Source organism: Dunckerocampus dactyliophorus, chromosome 17 (genome assembly GCF_027744805.1).
Source record: "Dunckerocampus dactyliophorus isolate RoL2022-P2 chromosome 17, RoL_Ddac_1.1, whole genome shotgun sequence".
Classification (NCBI taxonomy): Eukaryota; Metazoa; Chordata; class Actinopteri; order Syngnathiformes; family Syngnathidae; genus Dunckerocampus; species Dunckerocampus dactyliophorus.
In genome coordinates, this window is record NC_072835.1 from 17,697,315 (window position 1) to 17,723,809 (window position 26,495).

Consider the following 26,495-nt stretch of genomic DNA (forward strand, 5'->3'; position numbering starts at 1 on the left):
AAACGGAACACCTCAAAGTTATGCACCTGTGTATTCAAAATTTCCATTTGCTTATTTGGTAAATCATTTGATGTTTAAAACTGCTAAATCAGGCACCTGAAGGACACCTCCCATATCTCATTAATTTGTCAGCAGTACCCCCTAGTGGAAAGCCAACTTTATTGCACGCTTACTGTCTATCTCTCAAATGTTAGGGTCCCTGCGTTATGTAATACAATAATTCTGCTATGTGCGATTATGGCACCTGACAGTGTGCAGGATTGAAAGTTATCTGGATCAGGTGATTATTTTGTATACGTGCAAGAATGAATGGGGAATGTAAAATTCTTTGGAATGAATGAAAGCTTCCGTCATCAAGCCAAAAATAATGCATACCGATATTAAACAGCGTTGTATTATATTTAAGGAATCATTAAAGAGTACAAAATTAGACTGTAACCACGATTTAGTTTCTCTTTTGGCACATTAGCAAAAACGGAACTCTTATTTGCACGTAGGGGGCGGGGTTAACAACCTACATCCAATCATTCGTCAAACAAATGTCACGTGTTAATAATTGCCCTATGAGAACCCAATAAGAACCCTTTGCCGCACCCAAATCGGGTGGACTGTAGATGTGGGAGGAGCCAATCGAGGAGGACAACTTAGCCAGGGGCTAAACTCGCCCTGCTATCGCCAGATTCGGAGGATAAAAATTGCAGAATTCGCCTGCCTGCTTTGACTGAAAACGGTTACTGTACTTTTCATCACCTCGTCGAAGAGAGGGTAAGCTTCGAAGTAATGGTGGTGATCGTTTGCTGTTTGCCCAATGCAGTATGGCTATAGCTTGTTTTTATGTGCGCGGTATGTTCCAGTGTAGTGAGCTAACCTTGTTTTGCTAATGTGTCGCCTCTGATCAATGGATTCTGCAGGGAGGTGGGTGTGCACTTATTTAATTAAAATTGTCGAGCAATGTAATGTAATGCAATGCAATTGTTTTTTTTTTAAAACTATCTAGTCGTCTTAAAAGAAGAACAGCATACTCTGTGCCAATAATGTTGTTTACCTGCACTGCGTTATTTTGCATGTGCTTTTTATGTCACAAGGTCTAATGATTAAACCGGAATTGCTTGAAAGGTCTGATCTAATGTTTGAACATTTAAACGTGATGCAAATAAGTTTTGGAAGCAGTTGCTGTTTGTCATACATCACCGTGCTCTGCATGCAGAGATCTTTATTTAGCTGTTAACCTTCAGAAAAACTAATTACCACATTGCAACACGCGTACCATTGTAAAGTGTTTATTATTTTAGTAAATGTGTTACAAAATAAAGTTCTCCTTGTAAGTGACTTACAAACTATTAATACGTCAGTGATGTCTCACTATTTGGCAAGTTGAAGCTGCTATTACAGTTCGTTATTTTACTATTCTAAGTTTATAATCTGATGACTTGTAACATATGTAACGGATGCCAGCCAGTGAGGCTGTGCAAGTGTACATTGGTAAACCTCACTCCCTCTGCCTTAAGAGCTGCGCTGAACATGCGGTCGACAGTCCGGGCTTTTGGCCGGGTGGTCAGCGCTCTCGCCTCCCAGTACGAAGGTCCTGTGTTCGAGCCCCAGTGCGGGCGGTGCGAAACAGGATGGGTTAAACATATATTACATATATTTCCACAGAAAATGCTGGAGCTGGTAAGACATGCCTCGGTAGGCGCTGCTGTTTTGGTTAGCAACAGAGTTAGCAGTGGGCTCAGGGCAATTGTGTCTATAGCTAGTTATTGTATTTGCAGAGAGGCGCTTAAGTGCTTCAATTGGACGACACCTTGGGATTGAGACATTGTGTCTATGATAGTGAATTCCATGTGGTACTGTAGAAAAGAAAAGGGGATTGGGAAGTCATTTTGGTGTATCCATAACCATCCTCCTATACTTTGGGTAGATTTAAGGTTGTTTTTGTTCTGTTCATTGCATCCATTCAGCTGATGATGCATCTAATTTCCTAAATCCTCGAAGTACCTCCTCCTTGTTCTGGATATGGAATAGCAGGGTCAAGACCTGCCAAAATAGAAGTCCAAACCCTACCAGGGTGTCCTTGTCAGTGATGGTTACCATCTGGATTTAGAGCAGAAAAGCTCAAACTCCCACTGGACTGAGTCAGTCTGCCTCTGCCTTGCCACCATCACCATTACACACATCACATGTAGAGATGTTTGTTTTTACTCCTACTCTCCACACCCTTGACTGCAGTGCAGCGGAAAATGTGGTCCTCATTTCTAGCCCAGTCTCTCTATTTCACTTTTTCCTTCCTTCCTGTATGTGGTCACACGACATGCTTTGTTTTTAAATTGAATGCACCATGCAGAGGTCATACTGTATGCATATGCAATGGAACCTTTTTGGGATATTTTACCCACAGCAAGTAAAACCTTTCTGAATTGTAAAGGTGATGTTATAAGTAACATTTTGGCATTTGTAATGGTCAATAGCATAACTATTAAAATAACTCAACCACTGTGAAATACAACTAAAATACAGTAAAACCTCTAACAACATGTTTATTTTTAGACAGCAAATTATCCCTGGTGGCGTAATGGTGCACACGGACCAAATCGGTAGTGTCTCTGCTGGTTGAAGTCAAGTAGTGCACTCCATTTTTCAGGATGTTCGGGATTCCAGGGTGTGATTAATCAACAATCAATTTCATATGCCTAGCTGTACACAGTGTTAAAAAAAGTTAACCAGTGTAAAATGCATGTAAAACAGCCACCTCTGCATTGAGCCCCTCACCATAACTTTGTCCCATACGACATGCAGCAGCAAGATAAAATGCACAGCTGCTGTATGTAACGTGCTAACAAAACTGCATCTGGTCTCAGCAGTCAGGGGCAGATAAAAGCCTTTCTCTGTTGATAGGCTCACTTGCTTGAAACTATCATAACTTGATCTCCACCAAAACTGACATAAGAATTAGGGTCTAAATCCAACCGTTGGGGATTTAGACCTCAGCGGGCATCCTAAAACGCTCGGTTACAGTAACAAGCGGTAAAACACAGCACGGTGTAAAGCCACACATAAAGCCTGAGTTGCATACACACAGCCGCATTAGCATGCACTGCTAAACTAAGCTAACCCAGCTAGTTTCCATTCACGTTCCGTAAGAAATGTTTAGTTCGGGACGGGGTGTTTTAGTGATTGCGATGAGATTCTGCCACGATTGAGCGGTCCAACGGGGACATTTTCATTCACAGTATGTCAATTTTCACGAGATTAGGCGTTTTTATTTGCCAATACCGCAATTCAGTCGGCAATTCTGTTAACGCGGAAATGATAGGGCCCTATATAAGCATTATTACTCACACATATTTTGGTCTTGTTTGCATCTTTTCAGGCATTTTAACATGTTTCTTTCCTGCAAGCAGGTTCATTTTCCAGAGATTTTTCCATTTTGACAGTCATTGCAGTTGTAAACTGCACAGCTTTGCAGGGCGGTTCGCCACCAGCAGCAGCAACTTTGACTCTGCCCTTTAGTTACATTTTTGTCAGTTGCACTAAATTATTACTAAAGTCTCTGTAGTATTTTATACTCTCAAAATTGCACGTTTTATTGTAGTCAGGCTGACAAAATGTATAATACACAAAGTGTGCGCCTGAAACTGATGGGATTGCTGCATGGTCTTAGCCCACAGCTGCTCTTACATAACAGTAATCTTCACAAGACTGTCCTGTGTTTCCGTGGCAACCTGTTTGGTCTCCATAGCGATTGCACTCTCAAACAGGACTGGAGGTCTGCCAAAATCTCCTTGCGCCCACATTTTTGAGGCAGGATGAGAACTAGAGGGGGTCCATGCAGTGATGCGGGGGCGCCCGTTGTTGTGAGATGACACATTCTGACTCGTGGGAGGGAGAGAGAGCCTCATCTCTGGACACCAATGCTATTATCTTTCCACACTATTAATGATTTTCCACATGTACAGTTGGGCTGCACAGTGGCCGACTGCTTAGCATGTTGGCCTCACATCATTTATAGTAATATTTATCATTTATACTAGTATTTTTTGTCTCCGACCTTTGGGTACAATATATGTCATTGATACTTGGGGTTTCCTGATACAACTTTTTCACTTCCAAACCGATATCGCTAAATTGCAGCCTCGAGTATCGACAGATACCAATACCAATCCGATAATCAGACATATTATAATTACTTATTTTGTAGTGTGGAATGTTAGAAAAGGCTTGATCAAGTGATATTTCTCAAACAGAGAACAATAATCAGCAACAGCAGGTGTGAGAAAAACAGACCCATTTACTTCTTTATGCATCCGGGCTGTCGTTTTTATCATCAATGTAGTGGGCATAATATAGTGAGGTACGAGGTGCTGAATTAAGCGTTTAAACCCGACTTTACTCCCCACCAACGGGCTGGTCTTTTTGTCTGATTTAGCTAATGACTTCTTGGCGTCCCATGGGAGTTTCCCGTGTGATGCTGCTTCAAATGCGTGACGAGTTTGGTCGTATTAAACTTCCCCGGTTCTGTGCCACCACGGGAAACTTATGCACGACAAGTTTTGTTCAGGTGCAACGTCTTTTTTGGATTTAGCGAAATGTACACACTGCCGACATCACTCCCACGCCTTGCTACTGTGTTAACACGTTCGCACACGCTGCTGTTGTGATCAAGTGGGCTCCATCCGCTTGCTGCTGGATAGACGTGCTGGGGTGGAGTCAAGAATCGACTGCTTGCATTGGATTGCCAATATCAAAGATTTTAGATGCAGGCGGATATATCATCCGATAATCGTTTTTTGCTGATATCGGCCCGAACATTGGATCGGGACACCCTTAGTTTATACCCCAATGGAAGGGTGCCAAAAGGTGGTACAGATCAGTTACTGTATTAGTGCCCTTTACTACACAACATACACTAATACATTAATTGTGGTGATTGGTGGAGACTGGCCTTAAGCCTCTGTTGTAAAGACTGGCCTAGAACTGGTTCAACAACAGGAAAGAAAAGACTGCAACTGCACAAGGTGACCAGAATTTAGTTTGAAATGTGAGAGAGAAGGGTCTGTCAGTGTCTGGATGCTTTGGTACTGGTCTGCAATTGTCATGGAACTTTTAACAAGTATTGACTGCCAGTTGTCAGAAGAAGCTTAATAACCTTGCATGCGGGCACTCGCAGATTCTCTTTGCTCACCAGTCTGCATGTTGTCCTTGAGTGTCAGCCTGATTGGTCTAATAGGGCTCCTTTTTAGGTAGATTTTAATATTTGCCTCATTTCAGCTGAATGAAGCGAACTCCCACTTGTTTTGATTTACTTGCAACATGTATGCATTTTTTGTACACAGCATGCATTTTGGACCCTTAAATGCGCACGTGTGCTTTGCTGCTCTCAGGCATTTTGTTGGATTTTGCCAGTTTCAGGTTCACTAGTGTGACGTGCACCTTGCTCTGCGGTGACGTAGCTCGCCATTTCATCTCGAGTCGCAAGCAAGCAGCAGAGCTGACAAATAGCATTTTAAACAAAACTGTTAAAAACATGCGGCCACTGAGCATGGTGGAGAAATACAGGTCGATCCTAGCCGCTATGTGAATTTAAGAAATAAAAGTGTTGATTTTCTAAAGAAATGAAACCAATTGGTCGTTCATTATTAAGTGGAATATCTTATTTTCTTTTGTGTATTTATAATTGCTCTTTAACCAAAAAAAAAAAAAGTTTTATCCGATTACTCGATTAATTGAAGGAATGTTCAGTAGAATACTGAAACATTTGATAGCTGCAGGTTACCTAAGTGTCCAAATATTGTCTGTATATTTTATGAACAAGTAATAGTAGTAGAAACTTTATTGCAGACACACAGGTCTACATCACTATATATAAAAGTACACTACAAAAACACAACACAAAACACACATATAATCATTGCTGTCCATAGTAATTAGAATAAGTACAGGCATTTGTTCCAATGTTTCCAACTAATCGCCGCATAAATGTATACATAAAATTCCTTAACACAACCATTGCTAGTTACAAACATATGGTTGGCACTACAGTAGTCCACCTTGGGAGCTTGAGCAAAATTCTGAATGCGTCATTAAACGCCACCTGAAGCTTTTTCATTTTGGCTTTACTGTAATTACACCACAAATGAGCTGTATAGAGTGGAGTACAGTAGGCTCTAAAAAGGGCTATCTTGACATCATCTGTACACATGTGACATTTACGTGCCAGCATATATCATTTTGAATAATATGACCCAAATTTTTGACTTTGTCGGCCATAAAAATGATCCTCTTTGGATTTAACAATGATAACTACACTCTTTGTTTGGGTTAAATTCAATATCATACTGCATACCATAACTTCAGCAGATGCTGAACGGTTGATATGTATGAATGCTTATGCTGATTATTTTATATTGCACAACAGGGTTAACTAGACATTCAAACTTATTATATATTTTATAACTATTATAAATACGTATAATTAATTATGCAAATTTTGCCCTTCTCTGGCCTAAATAAGGTAACCAAAATATTGCCATACATTATTCCACTTGGTATGGTGTAGCAGGATTTCCACTAATATTTTTTTGTAGCTATGGTAGTGGGCTGCACAGAACTGCCGCCGCTTCTGCATCTGCAGTTTTTTATTATGAGAAATAACAATTTTTTACGAATTTTTATTAACATTTTGCAACAACCAGCAGAACAAGAACCGAGAACATTGCAAAACTGTTAATTTAGTGGCAAAGTTGCTGAGAGCATGTGTTTTATGTGACTGCCAACATTTAAATTGCTCTTTATTTACAAAGCACATCTCCACCCAGTGTTCTTATTTGTCTTTAAATAAAGGTGTCATGTTTTAATAGAACACTTATAAAAATACAAGGACTGAAGCAAATATCCTGAGGTGCACTAGTCAACATCAGCTGGTGACCTACTGCCAGCATACATGCTAGCTGTTGCAGACCCCTGTGAGCATCAGTGTCTAAAGCTGGACACTACCTGTTTATGTTGAACAACGTAGACACACATCTAGTGTTTTGAAGACAAGAGAGCAAGATTGTTAAGTGACACTTGAAAAAAGTAAGTTAGCATGAATGTGGTAGCCACTTGTAGCTCACCCGTGGGGCAAAAACGAGCTAGCGAGCTGCTGCCAGAGAGGCAGAGCCAGTGCCAGAGCCAAGTAAAATGTGAAAACAAAGATGCCAGAAAGTCAAATGAGATTGAAACGTGTGTTTGTGAGTGATCACACATGCTGGCTTTTCTCTAAATTCAGTGGGTGCGGCGTAAACAAAGGTGTGTCTAATAAAATTACGGTAATTACTTACATTTATATGCTTTATTTCAAGTCTGGGCCCCGACCACGCTTGGTTCCTCGCGCTGTACACCACTTAGCACTTACCCCTTACTCCTTGGTTAAAGGAGAATTGGGACACCACTTGATTCTCGTGAACGAGCAAAACCTTGGAGTAACGGCTAAGATAAGGGGTAAGGGGTAGACTTGGGATTCAGCCAAAGTGTCCAAATATGGCCTGTATATTTTATTAAGTAATATTCTGTGTGATTATTTTACGTTGCACAACAGTTTTATTAACTAGAGATCATAATTAATTATATATCATATATTTTTTAAAGCTCCATGACAATCCAAATCTTTTGTTTGTCTTGATGCAAAAGGAGGCCAGCCCAGGATGAACGGCGACTCAGGTGCCGGCGTAGTGACGGCCCACCCTCCCGCCACTGCCCCTCATAAGGAGCGCTACTTTGACCGGGTGGACGAGAGCAGCCCCGAGTACCAGCGCGAGAGGAACATGGCGCCCGACCTGCGGCAGGACTTCAACATGATGGAGCAGAAGAAGAGGGTCTCAGTGATACTGCAGAGCCCGGTCAGTGGGAGCTTTGGATGGATGGATGACTTCCGGGTCGTTCTCATTTCAAAGCAATTTCTCCCATAGGAAATGATGCAAAGTGAATTCATTTGTTCCATTCTGAAACTGTCACTATCATAAAATCTTTATTAGCGGTGCAGGTAATTTTTCAACCACGTTTAATAAGAAGCTGTACTGTATAATACAGCTAAACTCAAGTAAACCAGGAACCAGGAAGTTGTTTGCCGAGCGATACTGTCACCTAGTGGTGCTTTATAGGTATTGCTTGCAAATGAATAAGGTAATGTGATATTTAATTATGGTAACCCTATTGCTCTTACTGTAATGAGCAGCCTGTCTCAATAACTTGCATGTCTGGTTCTATGGTTCTTATCATGCATTTCTTCTTTGCCTTCACCATTGTGTGGTGGCTTTGACAATGTAAAAAAGTAAAGTAAAAGTAAGAAAAAAACCACTGTTGGAGCTAATCTCGTAGATGCTCACTGAACTGATGTCTCGCAGCATATCGATGGTTTGAACTCCAAGTTTTGTTTGACATTTGAGGCATGTTTTTGTTCCATTTCATTGTTTTACGTGTGCTTTTTCTACAAAGATTAGAATAATCTTTTTTTGCAACAGAATTTAGCAGAAGAATCAAACACTACATTTTTGGCAATAAAATTAGTATTTGAGTTATTAGTATGATAACCAGTTAAACCATTCAATACTTCATCTTTTTCTTATTTTTTATTCTTTTCAGTGTGGCCAAAACCCTCCGTCGCCACGTTTAGTTTATAACACAAATATGTCATGGGCCAAAAAAAGACAAGCTGCAGGCCACAAATGACACTCCGTAGCCGTACTTTGGAGACCTTACCCAGAATCATTTTATACTCATTTTTTTTAAACCCATATATGCTAGCCTAAAAAGACTCAGCCTTCCAAATAATCACACGATGGCTCCAATTTATTCCTCAACAGCAGTGTGACTGTGACAAACTGATTGTTCAACACAAATGCACCATTGTTGCCATTGTCTCAATAACCGTCTATTGTATGTGTGAAAAACTAGGCTGTATTTAAAGAGAAAACTGTAGTTTTATAAAGACGATCTCATGAAAGGGCTTGTTTTCATGTAATACTTTTGGTTTTATGACAGTAAATGAGTGGTTTCATGTTGCAGGCATTCTGTGATGAGCTGGAGACAATGATCCAGGATCAGCTGAAGAAGGGCAAGACGCCCACCAGCCTGTTGGCCCTGCAGCAGATTGCCGACTTCATGACTACCAGCATGCCTTCCATGTGTCCCGCTGCACCACAGGGTGGCATGGCGGCGCTCAGCATGAGTTAGTAGAGGGCAAATGAAGGACATGCTGCATGCCATCATTTTCTATATCTGTATACTGTATATGCCATCTAAACATGGGCACAGTTGTTGTTTACACAAGACCTTCTGAATCCTGTTCTTCCTCCTCTCAGGTTTGGGAATGGTGACTCCGGTGAATGATTTGCGCGGTTCGGACTCCATTTCGTATGACAAAGGCGAGAAGCTGCTTCGCTGCAAGCTGGCGGCATTCTATCGGCTCACCGACTTGTTCGGATGGTCGCAGCTCATCTACAACCATCTCACAGTAAGATCATTCTTAAGAAAAGGGTTGATTACTTTGATTACTTCTGCACAGTTTGAGCTAAGTTCCATATGTTTTTGCTTCCTGTCTTCCAGGTTAGGGTAAACTCCGACCTGGAGCGATTCCTTATTGTCCCTTTTGGACTCCTGTACAGTGAAGTCACCGCCTCCAGCCTGGTATGACTGTCCTGGTCTCTTGTTACAGATTCAAGTCTTCTACTGCTCACTAATTTTCATTTTTTTTGCCCTCCCAGGTGAAGATAGACCATCAAGGTGAGGTTGTGGACCAGGGAAGCACCAACCTTGGTGTCAACAAGGCCGGCTTCAACCTCCACTCTGCCATCTATATGTCACGACCTGATGTCAAGTGCATTGTCCATATACACACGTCCGCAGGGGCAGCCGTACGTACTATCAGTGAAGTCTTTTATACTAAATTTAGATGAAATTCATAAAGAAAGTTGCCGCTTAGAGCTAATTAACGCACACTCCAACTGTAACAAAATAAAGTAACGCCAACCTGTCCACATATTAACATAGCCTAATAGCTGAAAAAACTGCCTGGAAGGGACCAACATTTGGTATTATGCAGAGTTATTGTCATGCTAACTTCAACAACTTTGGGAACCTCACTCCATTCTTTTTACCCGTATGTGTGGTAAATATATTATTGTGCAGTTCTGCATTTATGGTAAACATAATTTTTTTTAGTTCAAACTTTTGGCATCCTGTTCTGTTTTGGTTTCTGTTAACCGTTGAGGCAAATAAAAAAAAAATGCACCCTCCTCTGGTTGCTTCCAAGTAGTGAAATATGATATGCTGCCGTTGCTTCAAGACTTAACATTACCTTTTAACATTCCACATGAACACTACAATTCCTCCCAGAATTTCGTGACTATCATGCCCATCTAACGTACTCTGTAAATGTTGATTCAGGTTGTAATCTAGAAGCCACATTGGATTGGATCATCATGTTTTTCCTCAGTATGCACTTCATGTCCCCTAATTTGTTTGACTGTAGGTGTCGGCCATGAAATGCGGCCTGTTGCCCATCTCCCCAGAGGCTTTGGCCCTTGGTGAGGTGGCCTACCATGACTACCAAGGCATACTGGTGGATCCCGAAGAATACGTTTCGATCCAGAAGGACTTAGGCCCAAAAAGCAAGGTACTAACTTATTGTGTGTGTATTTAAGTGTGAGACTGTTCTTCTTCATATGGCCAGCTACAATTTGCCAAGTTCCTTATCCTTCCATGGTGCTTCCCAGGTGCTCATCTTGAGGAACCACGGCTTGGTGACTATGGGCGAAACAATCGAGGAAGCTTACTATTACATCCACAAACTGGTTACCGCCTGTGAGATTCAGGTAGGATGCACAGATTGGCACTGATGGTAATGAATAGTTGGTATCCACAACATTAGCTACACCTGCATGTGTAATAATGAGCTCCAATACAGGAGATCCATCAAAAATGTATGGAAATAGAAATATAGATACTAAATCGGAACAATTAGAACCACAGGATAAATGCATCTTGAGTGTGTAAGTGCATTGGACAGTGACAGTATTGATATCTTATGCTGATGTATCATTACTGTACAATACTGTATCATTAGAGGTAACAATGGCATACATTGCAGTCAATAGTTTGTCCTACCCTCATATTTAACCACTTAAAAATCCAAAATATGTCCACTGGGAGATATAGTTCACCTATCTTGAATTCTACATCTCCTCCAGGTGCGAACACTGGCCAGCGCTGGAGGACCAGATAATTTGGTCATGCTCGACCCAGGAAAGTACAAGTCCCGTCCTCGTGTTCCTGAGCCTGCCGGCGAAGGCTCTCCCGCACAGCCCAAGTGGCAAGTTGGGGAGCAAGAGTTTGAGGCTCTCATGAGAATGCTCGACAACCTGGTACGTGGACCTGAAATATAGAGGTTGTTTTAGGTTTGAAGGCGCTGTATAACGCACTGAGCCAAATATAAGACGACCCCTCATTTTATATATATATATATATATATATATATATATATATATATATATATATATATATATATATATATATATATATATATATATATATATATATATATATATATATATATATATATAATACTGTAGTTTTCAATACCAGTAAAATTAACTAAATGTGGTCACGTGTGTGTGTGAGTGACGGGAAGCAAAGCTCGACTTGCTTGAGAATAAGTCATTTGATCCTTTGACTGGTTTTTGAGTTAGTTTTTTTTAAGGTATAGACTTATATTTGGGTCAGTATGTTTTTTGCAACTTCAACTTCAACCAGTGATAAACATCATCTAAAGCTGTGGCCCCGCCCCTCTCATCCCCCAGGGCTACAGGACCGGCTACCCTTACCGCTGTCCGGCACTGCGGGACAAAGGCAAAAAGTACAGTGATGTGGAGAACGCTCACTCTGCCCATGTTGGTTATACTTACGGGGAGGACAGTGACTCGGGCGCGCGCTCCCCGCTGAAACACAGCTTCCAGCGTGGCCAGCGTGACAAGACCCGCTGGCTCAATGCCGGTGCTCGGCCCGACGAGCCCTACGAGGACGGGCCTGACGGTGGCAGCCCCAAGTCGAAGCCTAAGGTGTGGACGAACATAACACACGATCACGTCAAACCCTTGCTGCAGTCTCTCTCGTCCGGTGTCTGCGTGCCAAGCTGTATAACCAACTGCTTGGTCTGTGCCTACCTTATTGTTCATAGTATATATGTTTATAGCTACTTGTGGCGGCAGGTGGTCAGCATTTTGAGCCACAGGACGATGAGGAGAAAAATCACCTTTTACTGCAGCGTAAAAAAATATTTAGCAGTACGTAGTAAATATAAATTTAGCTCACTTATTTTTGAATCTTCTATAAACCACAATGAACTGAATATCACACTAGCACTGATATCTCTTATTTATTACAAATATTGTATTTCAAAGTGTATATTGAATTTCCCCTTGTGGGATTACCATCAGTATAATAAATACCGTACATTTATTTGTATTAGTTTTGGCTTGCAAAATACATTTAGGTTATTAAATAAAAGTTCTTAAATGTCATTTTTCTTTTAATTTTTATTTACTTTATTTGTAGGTAGGTAAATAAGTAAGTCCACTTAACTTACAGCATTTATTCAAGTATCAATCAGAATTTCTTTTATTTTTTTGTGACTTTTCTGAAAGTGACATTCTTTGAGCTTCTGATTGGCTTAAATGGAACATAGGGGTTATATTAGGGGTGTATTATGGAACATAGCAACACCTGCTGCTTTGACATGCACCTGACAGCTATATCATAATTTTGTTGTTTTTTAAAAAATGGACAATGTACTTTAACATTTATATAAAAACAGTTGCACATTTTGTCCCAATGCCTGTTACAAGGCAACCTAGAGTAAATACAGGTACACAATCAAGCAATAGACATATACAAATCATACTTTTGAACCTTTTAATAGTGGAAATATATATATATATATATATATATATATATATATATATATATATATATATATATATTTGTATTGTCCTTATACATGTGGGCACATGATTTTTATTTTTCCCCTCCGGGCCCTCCGATGTCTCATGATGGCCGGCCAGCTGCTGCCAGCATGCCCCACTGCATGTGTAGGAGTGAAATGTATTGTTGGTGTTTTTCCCAGAGGAGCGAGCAGCAGGGGTGTGGCATGAACCCTCCACCACCGGTGCTCACCACTCTGCAACACACTTCTTTTAATGGTCTTTTTCTTCTGACTTGGTGATTGAAATGCTAAATTGCTTGCATACTTGTGGAGGGTGACACTTCAAATTTACTATGAAGATGTTTTTGCATCGAAAGACAGATTTATGACGCTTGAAATTATTATTTGCAATTTACTGTTTTTTTTTCAATTTCCTCCACTTAAGTTTATGATGTTTTTGGTTTATTATATTTTTTACACGAGCATGATTGGCAAAAAAAAAAAAACAAGCAAAATTTGACCTGACCAATTACTATCTCCTGTTGGAAAAGTAGGAGATGTTGTGTTGTGAGGCTCTTTCTCAGTGAGTATATCATTTTTACATGTTCATCTCCATGCTCTCCACCCAGAAACCTCTCATTCAGCCCCAGAGTCAATGCAAGCCATGAGCAGTCACTCATGTGACAAAATGAAAAAAAAAATGTAATGACGAATTCTTGCATGACAGCTGGATTTCTATCTTCACCTGCTGCTCATTCTTCTTTTTGTGTGGAAATGAATCCAGTTTTCTTGAAACAGCGCTGAGCATTACCATGGTCAGTCAAAGAGGAACACATTTCCTTTTTTCAGACCAGGGGCTGTTTTCTCGTACCTCTGTCATCCTCATTGTCTCATCTATCAGTCTGGAAAAATGACTTTGATGATGCCAGCTCACCCCTCACTGTCTCGCTGCTTCGTAAGCCAGCGTCACCACCAACCCACCCACCTCACTCCCCTCACCCTTGCTTCGTAAGCCAGCGTCACCACCAACCCACACGTCTCGCAGTCTTTCACCACGTCACTCTCTGTCCTCACCTCAAGCTGTTGCTTTGTGTTTGACTTTAATTTAAGACATCAAAGGTTCTCAGTGGTTAGGATATACTGCAAAGAGAATGGGGCGTTATTTGGAAGCAGGTGATATTCCAAAATATGAAAACTCATTACTTTAATAATAATATGGATGAATGAAAAGGTGGAAAGGAGACTGCTAGCTCTCTTTTACCACCTGGCCATTTATTTACAACTATATTGCAACAACACAGCAGCAACAGAACCAATGTTGTAGTAGCGGTAAGGAGAAAACTGCTCAGCCAGCATTAAGAGCACCAGGTATCTCTTAATGGTATTTATGCAGATGCTTTGAATAAGATTATATTTTTCCCCACAAATAAATAATTATGCTTAACTATCCAGAATGCTCCATGCTGCATTTAGCAGCTCAGTCGTAAACCTCAGCTTGACAGTTGCCGTGTCTGCGTTTTAGGTGGTGTGTCTTATGGTAATGACATCTGCCGTGACTTATGACAGGGGTGTTAGTCATACTAGAGGTAAACACAGTGTCTTTCATTGGAGTACGGTGTTTATTGACGTGGACAACACACCCGATGTTTTATTGGGCAGGGCTTCTATTAAAGTAAAGTATTAGCTGATGTATAAACTACACGCTTTGATGGATTAGCATTAGAGACTAATGCCCATTCAGAGTTCATACTGTAAACATTCTAATGGATCTTCATCATTTTTTGAAGCATTCCATAAATCTCCATGACATCCCATTTTGTCCTTTTTCAGTTGAGCATGGTTTTTGTATTATGAAGCCTGCATAAACGTTTGTGTGTGTGTACAGTATTAATTGATTTATGTTGTTTTGCTTTCCTTTTTTGTTACTTCTTCCGCTTGTGTTTGTGCTTACTTGTTGTTGTGGCATTCACACAGTGGACTAAAGAGGACGGAATGCGACAGGCTGCTGTCGCCAATCAGTTCATCCCATTGAACACCAATCCAAAAGAAGTGCTGGAGATGAGGAATAAGGTACCACCCACTGGATTCTGTCTCATTTCTTGTCTTCCATTAAGTCCATTCTTTTTATTATTATCATGCATTTGTAGATCCGTGAGCAGAATCTGCAGGACATTAAGACCGCAGGACCTCAGTCTCAGGTTCTGTGTGTTGGATCGGTGGGGGAGCGCAGCTTTCAACAGGTCAGTCTTGCAACTTCGCTTCTGTCCTGACCTGGAGATGAATATTTGCTGATATTGGTGAATATCTCATTGGTATTTCACTTGGTTTAGACATTTATCGTTTCCAGCAATTGGTGTGGTTCGTACATGAATAGTGAGACCTCCATAGCAGTGTGACACCGTCAATGAATTCACCACAGAAGAGGAAGGTCACACAGTAAACAATGGACAACCATGCTAAGGCCCAACTACTGATAATATTCCTCTCCAGTCCTGTGGGCGCTGATAATGCAATTACAATTACCAGTAGTCCCAATGTAAACGGATGATAAAATAATTGTTTTTTTATAATATATTTGTACAAAACTGGCAAAAAGTAAAAACAATTTTTTGTTTTCACCTTTATCCTGATTTGCAACAATATTTGCACCAACCCTCTTCTGCAGGGATGTCCAAAGTGCGGCTTGAGAGCCATTTTCGGCCCGCGTGATGTTTTTAATGGCCCTCGGCATAGTGTAAAAATAAAAATCATTTTTAATTAGATATTTTATTAGATATTACACTGATTTGGTTTGTCACCTATAACACAAAGCTAAGATTTTGATGCTTTGTTCAGATATCTTGGCATATTTATCAAAGAGGCCCCCTGCATCTTTCAGCTGTTCTGTCTTCTGTGGAAAAACTTATTTTGTAGTTTTTGCATCATCCTCCATTACGAAACACTATCAAAACGTAGCTCCCTAGGTGGGAACAGAACTTCTCTCCAGGTCAAGACCCCTTCAAGGAAAACTGCTCTTTTTTTTTTTTTATTTGCCCATCATCCACAATCTTTATGAGACATGAAAACATGTCTTTCTCTTTTCTGTGCATTCTAAATAGAGAAACAACTGCTAACACAAGGCAGCTAACAATGCACTTAATGAAATTCACCTAGTCTGCCTATACAATAGAGCCCTTATATGAAGAAACCTCCAAAAACCTCCAACCTTTTATCGTTTTACATATGTTCTGTGACAATGTAGTAGCAGGTGAACTCACAATAACATTTAATACTTGCAGTATTTTGCTCATTTGAAGAGTTACTGGAGCTTCCTTCCTGGGCGCATTGATTTCACGGAGCCCATAGCAACGAACGCTACTTCCATCAAAAACAGCAACCTAGAGAGAGTGTTTGCTATCACTAATCATGGCAGACTTTGTGAGAGCCGACAACTACTCCTACTTTTTACTCCTCCCAGGCAGAGAATAACGTTGCTGGGTGCTTGGCAGATCCAGCCATAGTGAACCATGAAGCCATTCTCATCGCGTTAGCATGCCACACTGATGCTAAAAGTTTTATTGACAAAATAAAACCATAATGGAACGGGCATTTACAATGTCCGCTCTCACTGGGATGCCGACTGATGGGATGGCTGTGTCTTTCAACACAAGACTTGTGCTCGCTATTGAGCTGGTAAATTCAATTCAAACCCACAGGCGGTGCAGCAACTCCATTAGCTAACTCTCGGTATTGTGCGGATCGATACTGAAATAATGATACCTTTGATACCAGATCTGTAGGCTCTAAAATCGATTCTCAAATCAAAATATTGACACTTTGATACATCAGTCATTTGAGGTACGTAATTATTACTGATGGGTTGATGAGGCCTCGTGAAGCGTTGCGGCACGTTACCCAAACTGTATCGACACTGTGTCGGTACTATGTCGCTGTGTCGCTCAATACTGACACCTGCTGGATCTTAAAGGGTGCGCATCGCTGTCGTGACACATCCCACACACACACACACACACACACACACACACACACACACTCGTAAGTATCATTACCAGGAACACTGTGGAAAGTGTAAATTAATTGACCCGAGGTGTATTTGCACAAACTATTGGTATCAGATTGGTATCGCTGATAACTGGCCTGAAGGAAAAGAAATCAGTGGTAGGCGTGTCCTATTTTGTGCATCGTTAGCTGCCTCATGCTAGCTGTTTTCCTGTCATTCGAACACACAGAAAAGGTAAAGCTGTGTGTTCATGTTTCACATAAGGATTGTGGATGATGGGCAAAATTCAGAAAAAAATACGCTTTTCCTTTAAGACCAAAATGCTGCAATAAGTCAACTATCGTGCATGCATTAGGCATTGGTGAATGAAACCGCTTGCTAGGTCGCTTGGTTTTAGTTAAGTATCATTTAGTGTGGCAAGTCGGTCACACGTCGGCACAAACAAGGAGCATGTTATTTTCTGACCACAGTGTCAGTCTAGCAGGTGAGTATGAACTCGTCAGCTCAGGTTGTTTCTAGCTTTATATATCATACCTTTGTTTTTTGGATGAGCTTTGGCAGGCTTTATTGAATGTTGGGCAAAATACAATGACTCATATCTTCTTAGTTTTCGCCTGCATGCATTCATTGCTCTCCTCATGTGCCGTATATTGTGTGTTTTTTATCTTCCGGGACACATGGAAGGATGTGACAAAATCCAGCTGCTAAATATATTTGAGTGTATAACAATAAAAGGCCTTGGTTTACTTCACACACGATGCATGAACCTGCTTTGCTTATTCCAGCAATGCTATCTTCTGTTCTAACCGCCTCTCTTTGCATGCAATTTCTGCATGTTTATACCTGTGGACAGGAACTAATGACTTCTATAATCACTACTTTATCTTTACCCCAAATCTCCAGCTAAAAAGAAAACAAATAGCTTATTTCCTCAAATGGTGGCCTCTACTGTAATGGACATGCCAGAATTTATCACCTGGTGTGTCGTCCCACTTGAATATTTAAATGCGGCACCTCAAATAGACACCTCATTTTTGCTCACCTTTATTATGCCATCTGATACTCGTAACCACAAGACACACCAGCCGCACAAGCAGACATGGCATCTGTAAAGCTGACGTTTACAGTAGAGTTTAAAGAGGTGTTGATACATACAGTATACATGATACATATTATGTTGTATTACTGTATATTACCCCTAGAAAAAGGTCTGGAAAAGACAGGTTGTCTTGTATTTAGGGTGCAGAGATTTATTCATGCAAAGCAGAAGGTGGTGCAAACGACTTCTCTCCAAGTGTCATAAACACCTTACCCCTAATAGAAACCTGATGCTTTCTGCAGCTGAGTAAATAAACACCCTGGTTGCTACTTGAGGAAATTTGGTATTTTTTTTTAAAGGGGGGGCGGCAAAGGTTCATTAATTTGACAATGATGCTGCTTCTGAAAAGCATTTCCGCATGTGCATGACTCTATACAAAAAAAAAGCATGTTCCCACCTGCTTAACAGACCGCTAACATGAGTGTGCCCCTCCCCCTTGCCCTCACTGGGTTTACAATTGCAGGACGTCCCTCTGTCTGACTGTACAGACACTATTGATGGCCTCGATGCCCCAGAGGGGTCCTATAGTCCTGCTAGATCAATTAGAAAGGTACTTGCAGCTCCAGTCACAAATCTATTACTCACATCGTTGTGCATGACAGGAATAGCTAAATGGAAGTTTACAACTTCAACGATATGCCGTAATACTTGTAGTAGTTCAATGCATTTGTCTTTGCGTTGTCGTTGGTTTGGTTTGAGCTTCATTCTGATGTTGTAGCTGCATGAAATTACTTCTAAACACGAGTAAGACGCTCATAAAATCATAATCATGAAAGGAAAGAAAGAGATTGAGGACCACATTGGTTTATACTGTACGTCAAAGCCAATCATAGCAGTCCCAACACAGCATGCAAACATGCGCTCTTGGTGATGAGCGATGCAGGTGTTCTGGTGCTGGACATCATTTTCCCTCCATTTTGTCTCTGTTCAGTGAAGAAAAGAATGTACTGTAAATGCTCCAGTTATGGAACACAACTGGCGACTATAGAAGAAGCGGTGATTAATTGAGTAAAGCTGTTCATTGAAGCATTTACGGTATCCTCAAATGTTATGTTTTTTTGTTCTTATTTTAAAATGATTCCATGTTTTCTCTGTATTTTGGTTGCAAAGTAAAACCCCTTAACATTTGAAGATTCATGCTTTTCATTGCACAGAGATGCTTTGCTCTTGCAGAAAAGTTCCTAAGTGTAATTACATTACATTGAATATGTCCTGGTGACTCCAAGTACTATTGCAGCTGACTCATTCACGTCTATGTAAACTAGAAAACATTTTTTTGCAACATTTGAGCTTGACTCGTTTCGTCATTCTTTCTCTTGTCATCATCACCCTGCAGGGGGAGCTGGTGACCGCCTCTAAGGCCATTATTGAAAAGGAGTACCAACCCAAGGTGATTGTCAGCAAGCAGGGTCCCAACCCCTTCAACAAGCTCACTGACCAGGAGCTGGATGAGTATCGCAGGGAGGTGGAGCTGAAACAGAAAGGGACTGAAGGTAAAATAGGTCTGTTGTATTCTAATGACTTTGGATAGACGATGATATTTCTCCACACACACATGCACCGCCAACATGGATGCACAGTGCGGGAACAATGCGACTCTGCCGCGCTGTGTTCTGAGATGGAAAAGTTACTGAAGGTTCAAGGCCCAGATCCCACTCCTCTGCCCCCTGCAATCGACGGTGGCCCCGAGCAGGGCCCCTCGACCCTCGATCTTGCAGATGAGGTATTCTGCGACTCTCCCCATAAGGAGTTCCACTGTGCCGTGCTGCGAGCCCTCAGCAAGGAGCCACTAGGGGCAGATCATGCTCCAGGTACATGAAGCGGAGACACTTTTACGGTGTCGGCCTCCCGTTTCTTCAACAACCACTCCGCAACTCCCCTCCCCTCTGCTCATCCCTGGCCCGCTTCACTGGGACTCTTGGAGCCCACCCTTCCCACAACCTGCTGTGTCCTATGTTCTCTGGAGGTTTTGAGTCAGCTGCTGCTGTTGTGTTACCACGAGCAACACATTGATCTACCTCCGCTTTAATTTAATCCCTCCATCCCCTCATCCCGTTGCTCTGATGTCTGGTGCAAAGACATCCGAGAACTCCCTGCAGTGTGATTGGGCGAGGAGCTAAGGATGCTGAGAGTTAAACCAACAAGGATGCTTGTCCCTTGCATCCAAAAGTGTGTTTTGCTGTGGAGTGCTGCGCTAACCTAATGAGGAAGCTCCGTCATCCAATCAGAACATCCCATATTTGGACTTTAATGGTGGTGTCTCTTCCTGCTTACCTGTCCTGGGTCAATCTGCTGTTGCTGCTTTCCTTTGCACCTTTAAATGACCCAACTGGAATCTTTTTGTTTGACTCTTTGGGACATTTTTGTGGTTTTCAACGCTTCTTCACTTGAATGATTTCTAATTTTCTCCCTTTTCAAGACAAAGCCAATCATTTAATATTGTGTAATTGTGTATGTACTTATTTTAGATCAAGAGCAACTTGCAGAACCCGAAGTGGAGGAGGCCAAAGACCCAAAGGCCATCTGTACACCCCCCAGCACCCCAGTAAGAGCAGAGGAAGGTAGGTTTATCTGGCTCCATTTAGCATGGGTTTCTACATGGGCCGTCTCCGGTGGTGTCCAGAGGGAATGTGGAGTCCTCCGCTGCATCCATGTGGCTGTTTTAATGTTTTAATCTCATTACGATTGTGCAGTGTTTGTGTAATAACAGGCCAAGAGAGCTATGGTACAAAAAAGTGTAAATCTATAATCACATAGGTCAGTTTAGTTTATGTGATGGTTGGCTTGGGGGCGGGGGGTTAAACAAAAAAATTAAATGCAAACTCCCCCCAAAATAATTGACTAAAATAATGTAAATTTTAGATTTTTACAAACCATTTATTTTTTGGAAATAAAATATATCTTTACAGTATAGCTATCTGTCTTGGGCACAATGGCTAGAAAGTAAATTCCATTTCCTACCTGTAGGGGGCAGCACAGCAGTAACACAACCCCATTGTTCTTTACAGCTTGTGTAGGAGCACATTGTTTTAGTCAGTAGAATTCTAAATTCATTGTAAGTGCCATAAAACAAAACAGTAGATGGATAGCAAATTACAGCGCAGCGACAAAAACACTGTTTACTATTATTTTATTGGTGACAATTTAACCCTGGAACAGATTTATTTTTCCATTGTTTCCCATGGGCACAGTTGTTTCGACCACAGGTCCCACTGTTAATTTTTTTTCAATTATAGCTTTTAGAAATACGAGCATTTCCTCTTGGCCTTTATTACCGTTGGATTACACCTACATTACAGCAGCATCCAGTGTTACACTTGTTTGTAATATAAAAGTTCTGATTTGTTTCATTATGACGTCTGCAAACAGTAAGTTGGTGTGCAGCTTTGACGTCAGGTGTAATCTAAGAAATGTAATGTTGTTCTATAACATGTCTCCTTTACCCCCTTTGCCTCCATCGTCCATCTCGTTGGGGTCCACCAAGAATGGCTAACCGCCATTCTTTTTCTCCCAATTTTTTTTTTGCTTTTGTTGTTTGTTTTTTTAAATTTTATTTTAACACTGTGCCTTGTGGTTTGATCCTGCATAGACATTTGTTTCTACTTGTGCTTTTTTTCCTTCTTTGTGGCTGCGATTGCAATCAAAGGAGATGGAAATGCAAAAGAGTACCTGTTACCATAGTAAGTACGTACTGTTCCACCCTCGACCACCCCACCACACTCCCACCCCACCACCTCCATGCTTGTCTTCTAGCATCCCTTCTCCTCTCTGCATGGCTGTAGTGTTAGCACTGCCTGGACTAACTCCTTAGGCCAGTTTTGTGATGCTTTGCTCGGTTTAACGTCTTCCTCTGACTCCTCCTGGATATGGATGGGTGTTATTTCAGAGCTCCTCCCATTCAAAGTATTAGGCACTCCCACTTCCTATTAGATTCCCTTTCACTTTGCTGAAAAAGCCGTCTTTTTCCAGTAAATTTACGGCCTCAGTGGTAGTATCAGCTCCATAATAAAGCCATTTTGTGAAAGCGTGTCTCGAAAATCCGGGTTTAACATCAATGACTCACATTGTCAACAAGTATTTTATAGTTAACACGCATCTAATCATTACAGATCGACATTTACAGCAAGGACGGGTAAATTCCAGATCTACTGTTATGGCTCTGACGTGTCAATTTAGTGGGATGTTTTTTTTCCAGACACATGTAATGTGAAGAAGCATTAGGTGCACATAAGCTGTGTTTCTTGACAAAGTGACATCGCCAACTAGCGGCCTGGCATGCTTAGTACACTGCTTTCTTTTGCTGTAAATAAATAAATAAATAAAAAAGCGGAGGATGCCTCTGAAGTAAACCTCACCACCCACCTTTTGCTGTTGGCTAACCTGCTCAAGATCCGCTGTCGAAATAACCACATTTTGATGTCACAAAGTGGTCGGATAACGTCCCGGAAATGTGTTGTTTTTTTGTTCTTTATTCCAGATGACTCCTTTACCAGGTACACAAAGCCTTATTTGAGTGTGTGTGGCTTTAATGTGTGACTTCAAGCTGGTGGCTTAACGCTTGGAAAAGCTGCTCCAAAGTCATGTTTTATCTGCATTATATAATAAGTGTGCGTGTGACATGTAGGAGAGCAATGGTTGAATTATTTAAAGGCACATTGCAGTGTTTTTATAGCATACTAGTAGTGTTAGAGCAACATTAAAACTGGTGGCGTTTTTGTTCTTCGTGCAGCTATTGCTTCTTAACAATTTGCAATTAGCATTATGTTGATAATAAGAACGGTTACAAGGCTTATTTAACAAGAACATGCTGCCTTCATGGGCATTCTTGTTGTTGCTTCCTTCCAGCAACTGCCTGCTAGTGACCATTTTTTGGCTGCTTTTGAGGAGGCACTGAGAATTTGAGCCAAAATTATCCTCCTGTGACCCTCAGTAGTATTTAATTGCAAAGTGTTTAAAGAAATGGAACAGCAAACGTCAAACACATTTGATTGTAGCCACATAAAGGCTCTTTTACTGTATTGCAACATTTACGTACTTGTGTGATGGCCATGTGATGTCAACACAGTTCCAATTATAAGTTCTAAGGTCTCAGGAGGTTAAGGCACACACACGCCGTGTTGTGTTGTTGTAACCTCACTTTTGTGTGTGGTTTTGCTTTCCTAAAATCCTCCGAAAGCATTTTTCAGTTTCCTGTTATAGACTGTAGATATTTTTTGTTTATACGCAGGGTGCAAATGATCAAAGGAACGGCACTTGTTAAGATTTTGCTGTTTAAATGAAGGTAATGCCAAGTGAGCATGTCCAAAATTGAACATTTGACCGTACTGACCCGAAATGCAAGACGGTATTGTTTTTACCTTTTGGAAAAAGATGGATTGTCTTATATTTGGGGCCTTTTGCCCAAGTGAGACAGAGCTTTTCTTCCTGTCACTCACACACACCAGTGACCATGACAAACTGAACTACTGGAAAAAATTGTCTCAATGTTTGCGCCAGTAAGCAAAGAAAACTGTCAGGTAGCTCAGAAATATGATACCCTTTTTTATTGCAATTTACCAGTTATTTCACTGATATTGAAAACATGATTTTTATGAAGAAAGACACGTTTTGCCCTTTTTGTCTTTCAATTTGCATTGTTCAAAGCTTGAAAAAGAGAAGGCGTCATATATTCAGGGTCATGAGTGCGGTATTACTGTGCATTTTTGTAGACATTTTGAAAAATGTGTGACCGTTTTGGTCAGTGGGTTGATTAAATGGTAATTTACCAACTTCGCTACTAGGTAGAGCTTAAAAAAAAAAAAAAAAAAAAAAAATACAGTCGTCCCTTGCTACATCGTGGCTCGAACATTGCACGCTCACGCTATCGTGTTTTTTCAAACAATGAATTCATAAATGATTACTGTTTTGTGTTTGAATACTGCCTATTAGTAAAAAAAAAAAAAAAGCATATTTAAGTAAATTGTACTTGTTCTTGATATAAATTAAGCATTTTCAAGCATAAGACTGTCTGCTTAAATAAACTAAATAAATGAAGTCAAATACAAGGCATAAGACTCATCTAATTGAGAATGTAGGGTTCTACATTGGCCACTAGGGGTCAGTAATTGTTCGGTGAGAAAAACACCAGAAGCGATTGCCTGAACAGGCATTTATTGCAGGTTTAAGTTATCTCACAACAAGCACAATAATAATAAAATAATAATCATAATAATAACACTGGCTACTGTTGGGGCCACAACTCAGTGCAAGCTAAAACTCCGCTCTAAACTTCCGACATTACTTCCTGTGCGTCTTCCACTAAGGTCCACTAGAGAACACATTTACTGTGACACACACAAACAGAGTTTTATTTACGTCTTAAATGACTTATTTAGTCGTATTATGTGTACTGTATTGGGTAATACGAGTGTAAAGCCATTTAAAGCCACCATTAACTACGAAAATATTCCATTTATTAATATTGAATCTTACTTTGCGGAAATTCACTTTTTGCAGTCGGGTGTGGAACCAATTAACCACGATAAACAAAGGGCGACTGTACATTTCTTCATGATTTGGATAAAAACCTGTCATTTGAGAGTCACTAATTGCAGTCTGACTGTGCGTTGGCATACTTGTTTGAGGAAAAACCTGAAGGTGTCTTGTGGGATACGCTGTGGTCATCTGCGACCATGCGTATCAAGTTTTAATGGTTGTTAACGGGGCTTTTGGCTTTATAGTTAGGTGTATTTGTATAAGTTTGATGTGGACTTTAAGCATTAAAGGCAGCAAGGCTGGGTGAAATTGAAAGTGATTGTGATTCATTCAGCAGCTTCGTACGTGAGCAAGCTCAAAAGTGCCACCTTTTTGTGCTCGCTCATTAAATCTCCCTCTTCCCTCCTTGCTAGAGACCTTGCCAGAGCCCACCTTTAAGGACGAGAGCGACGCAGCCACCCTGAGACAGACTCTGCCGGATTTAACCCCCGACGACCCTTCTGACGCTCCAGCACTTCCTGCTGAAGACTTCGCCACCGCCCCCGTCCCCGTCCCAGCCCCCACAGCCACTGAGCCCGCCCCTGCTACAGAAGCCGCTGTTGACGGCGAGGAACTCGCCGACGCCGGCGATCAGGAGGGCGACGAGTCTCCCAGCAAATCGCCTTCCAAAAAAAAGAAGAAGTTCCGTACTCCTTCCTTCCTGAAGAAGAACAAAAAGAAGTCTGAGTCGTAAATGAGTCTCACATTTCTTTTTAGTTCTTTTTACTTTTGTTGCATCAATCTACACCAACTGTTTTAACATTTGTCGCTTGCTTTGTCACCTGTTTTTGTTTTTTTTTTGTTAGCGCTTGCCAATTTTGCATACAGTGAGAAAATCATTTCATTTTCCTCATTAGAAGCTTTTAGCTGTGAGTGAGTGATACCTCCTGTCTTGTCCACTCTGCTGGCCTTTAATGCATGTCTATTAAGAGCAGGCACCCTGTTTGTTTGTTTGTTTGTTTGTTTGTTTGTTTTAAAGGGTATTATTCATTCAACTGTTGTAACCACTAGAATGTATCGGGATTGTATAACAATATGAAAGTGTCTTTTAAAAAGCAAAAAAACAGCGACGGCGGAAAGCAAAAACATGTACGAATGAGAAATTGCAAGTGTCGGCAAACGGCTTAGCGAATTATGCAACGCTTTAACCATAGAAGCTCCAGTAAGTCAATTGGTTTATTCTGATGCAGAGTGAGACACCCCAGGAAGCGTCCACAAGCATCCAATGGTTGCTTTACTATGAAGGAATGTGTAAAAACAGTATCTTTTTTTTTCATCTGTTGTTGGATTTAAACTTTTTTTTCTTCTTCTGAAAGAAACGGGCAAGAATGCTTTATTTAGTGTGATGGTTAAGTATTTTATTTTGTCACATTGTAGACGAGCCATAATTGCTTGCTGTGAGAGAGCACTGTGAGCCACCACTTTCTTCCTTTTTCTTTCATCACTCTGCAAACTTCTTATGTATTTGCTTTTAGCTTGAGTACCACAGAACCAAACAACATCCACTGTTACAACTCTGCCATCTTTTATCAACCTGGATCTCTTCTATAATGCACCTCTTTTATTACAGAGCAGACTTCTGCCATCATTGTGACATATGGAGCTGTGCTATAGGTTGCAGGGCATTAAAACAATGGCCCAATATATATGCTTATTTTTTTTCTGCCTGAACCACTTCCAACTAAATGTCTCATGTTATCATCTACTGATGTACTACTTCCACTTGTTTTTTTTCTTTCTACCATAAATAAATATGCTACGTTGAAATGTGTATTTTTGTCATTTTTATAAATATATTTTACAAACTTTATACACAAATACATTTATATATTATTGAATTATTTTATAATATTTTACATTACAAATTTTAATTGTATTATACCTGCAAAACAAACCTTACAAATCATGTGTATGTCCACCCTTCGATGTAT

The 26,495-nt window shown here is 40.7% G+C and overlaps 1 protein-coding gene across 13 annotated transcripts; it reads left to right on the forward strand.

Moving 5' to 3' along the window:
* Positions 1-614: 614 nt before the first annotated feature.
* On the forward strand, positions 615-26,335 carry add1 (adducin 1 (alpha)). Of its 13 annotated transcripts, none has more exons than XM_054756797.1 (18): positions 615-765; positions 7,666-7,874; positions 9,040-9,202; positions 9,336-9,487; positions 9,580-9,660; positions 9,738-9,887; positions 10,505-10,648; positions 10,749-10,847; positions 11,223-11,396; positions 11,832-12,182; positions 14,927-15,022; positions 15,100-15,192; positions 18,515-18,601; positions 19,388-19,544; positions 19,632-19,862; positions 20,520-20,612; positions 21,698-21,731; positions 24,939-25,088. In XM_054756797.1, coding segments are annotated over exons 2-18 (2,301 nt in total). In that variant the 5' UTR covers positions 615-765; positions 7,666-7,679; the 3' UTR covers positions 24,940-25,088. The 13 variants fall into 13 exon arrangements, with proteins under 13 accessions (XP_054612772.1, XP_054612771.1, XP_054612778.1 ...); XM_054756796.1 differs by having other exon boundaries at positions 21,698-21,735; positions 24,939-25,087; XM_054756803.1 differs by having other exon boundaries at positions 11,832-12,089; positions 21,698-21,735; positions 24,939-25,087.
* The last annotated feature ends 160 nt before the right edge of the window (positions 26,336-26,495 follow it).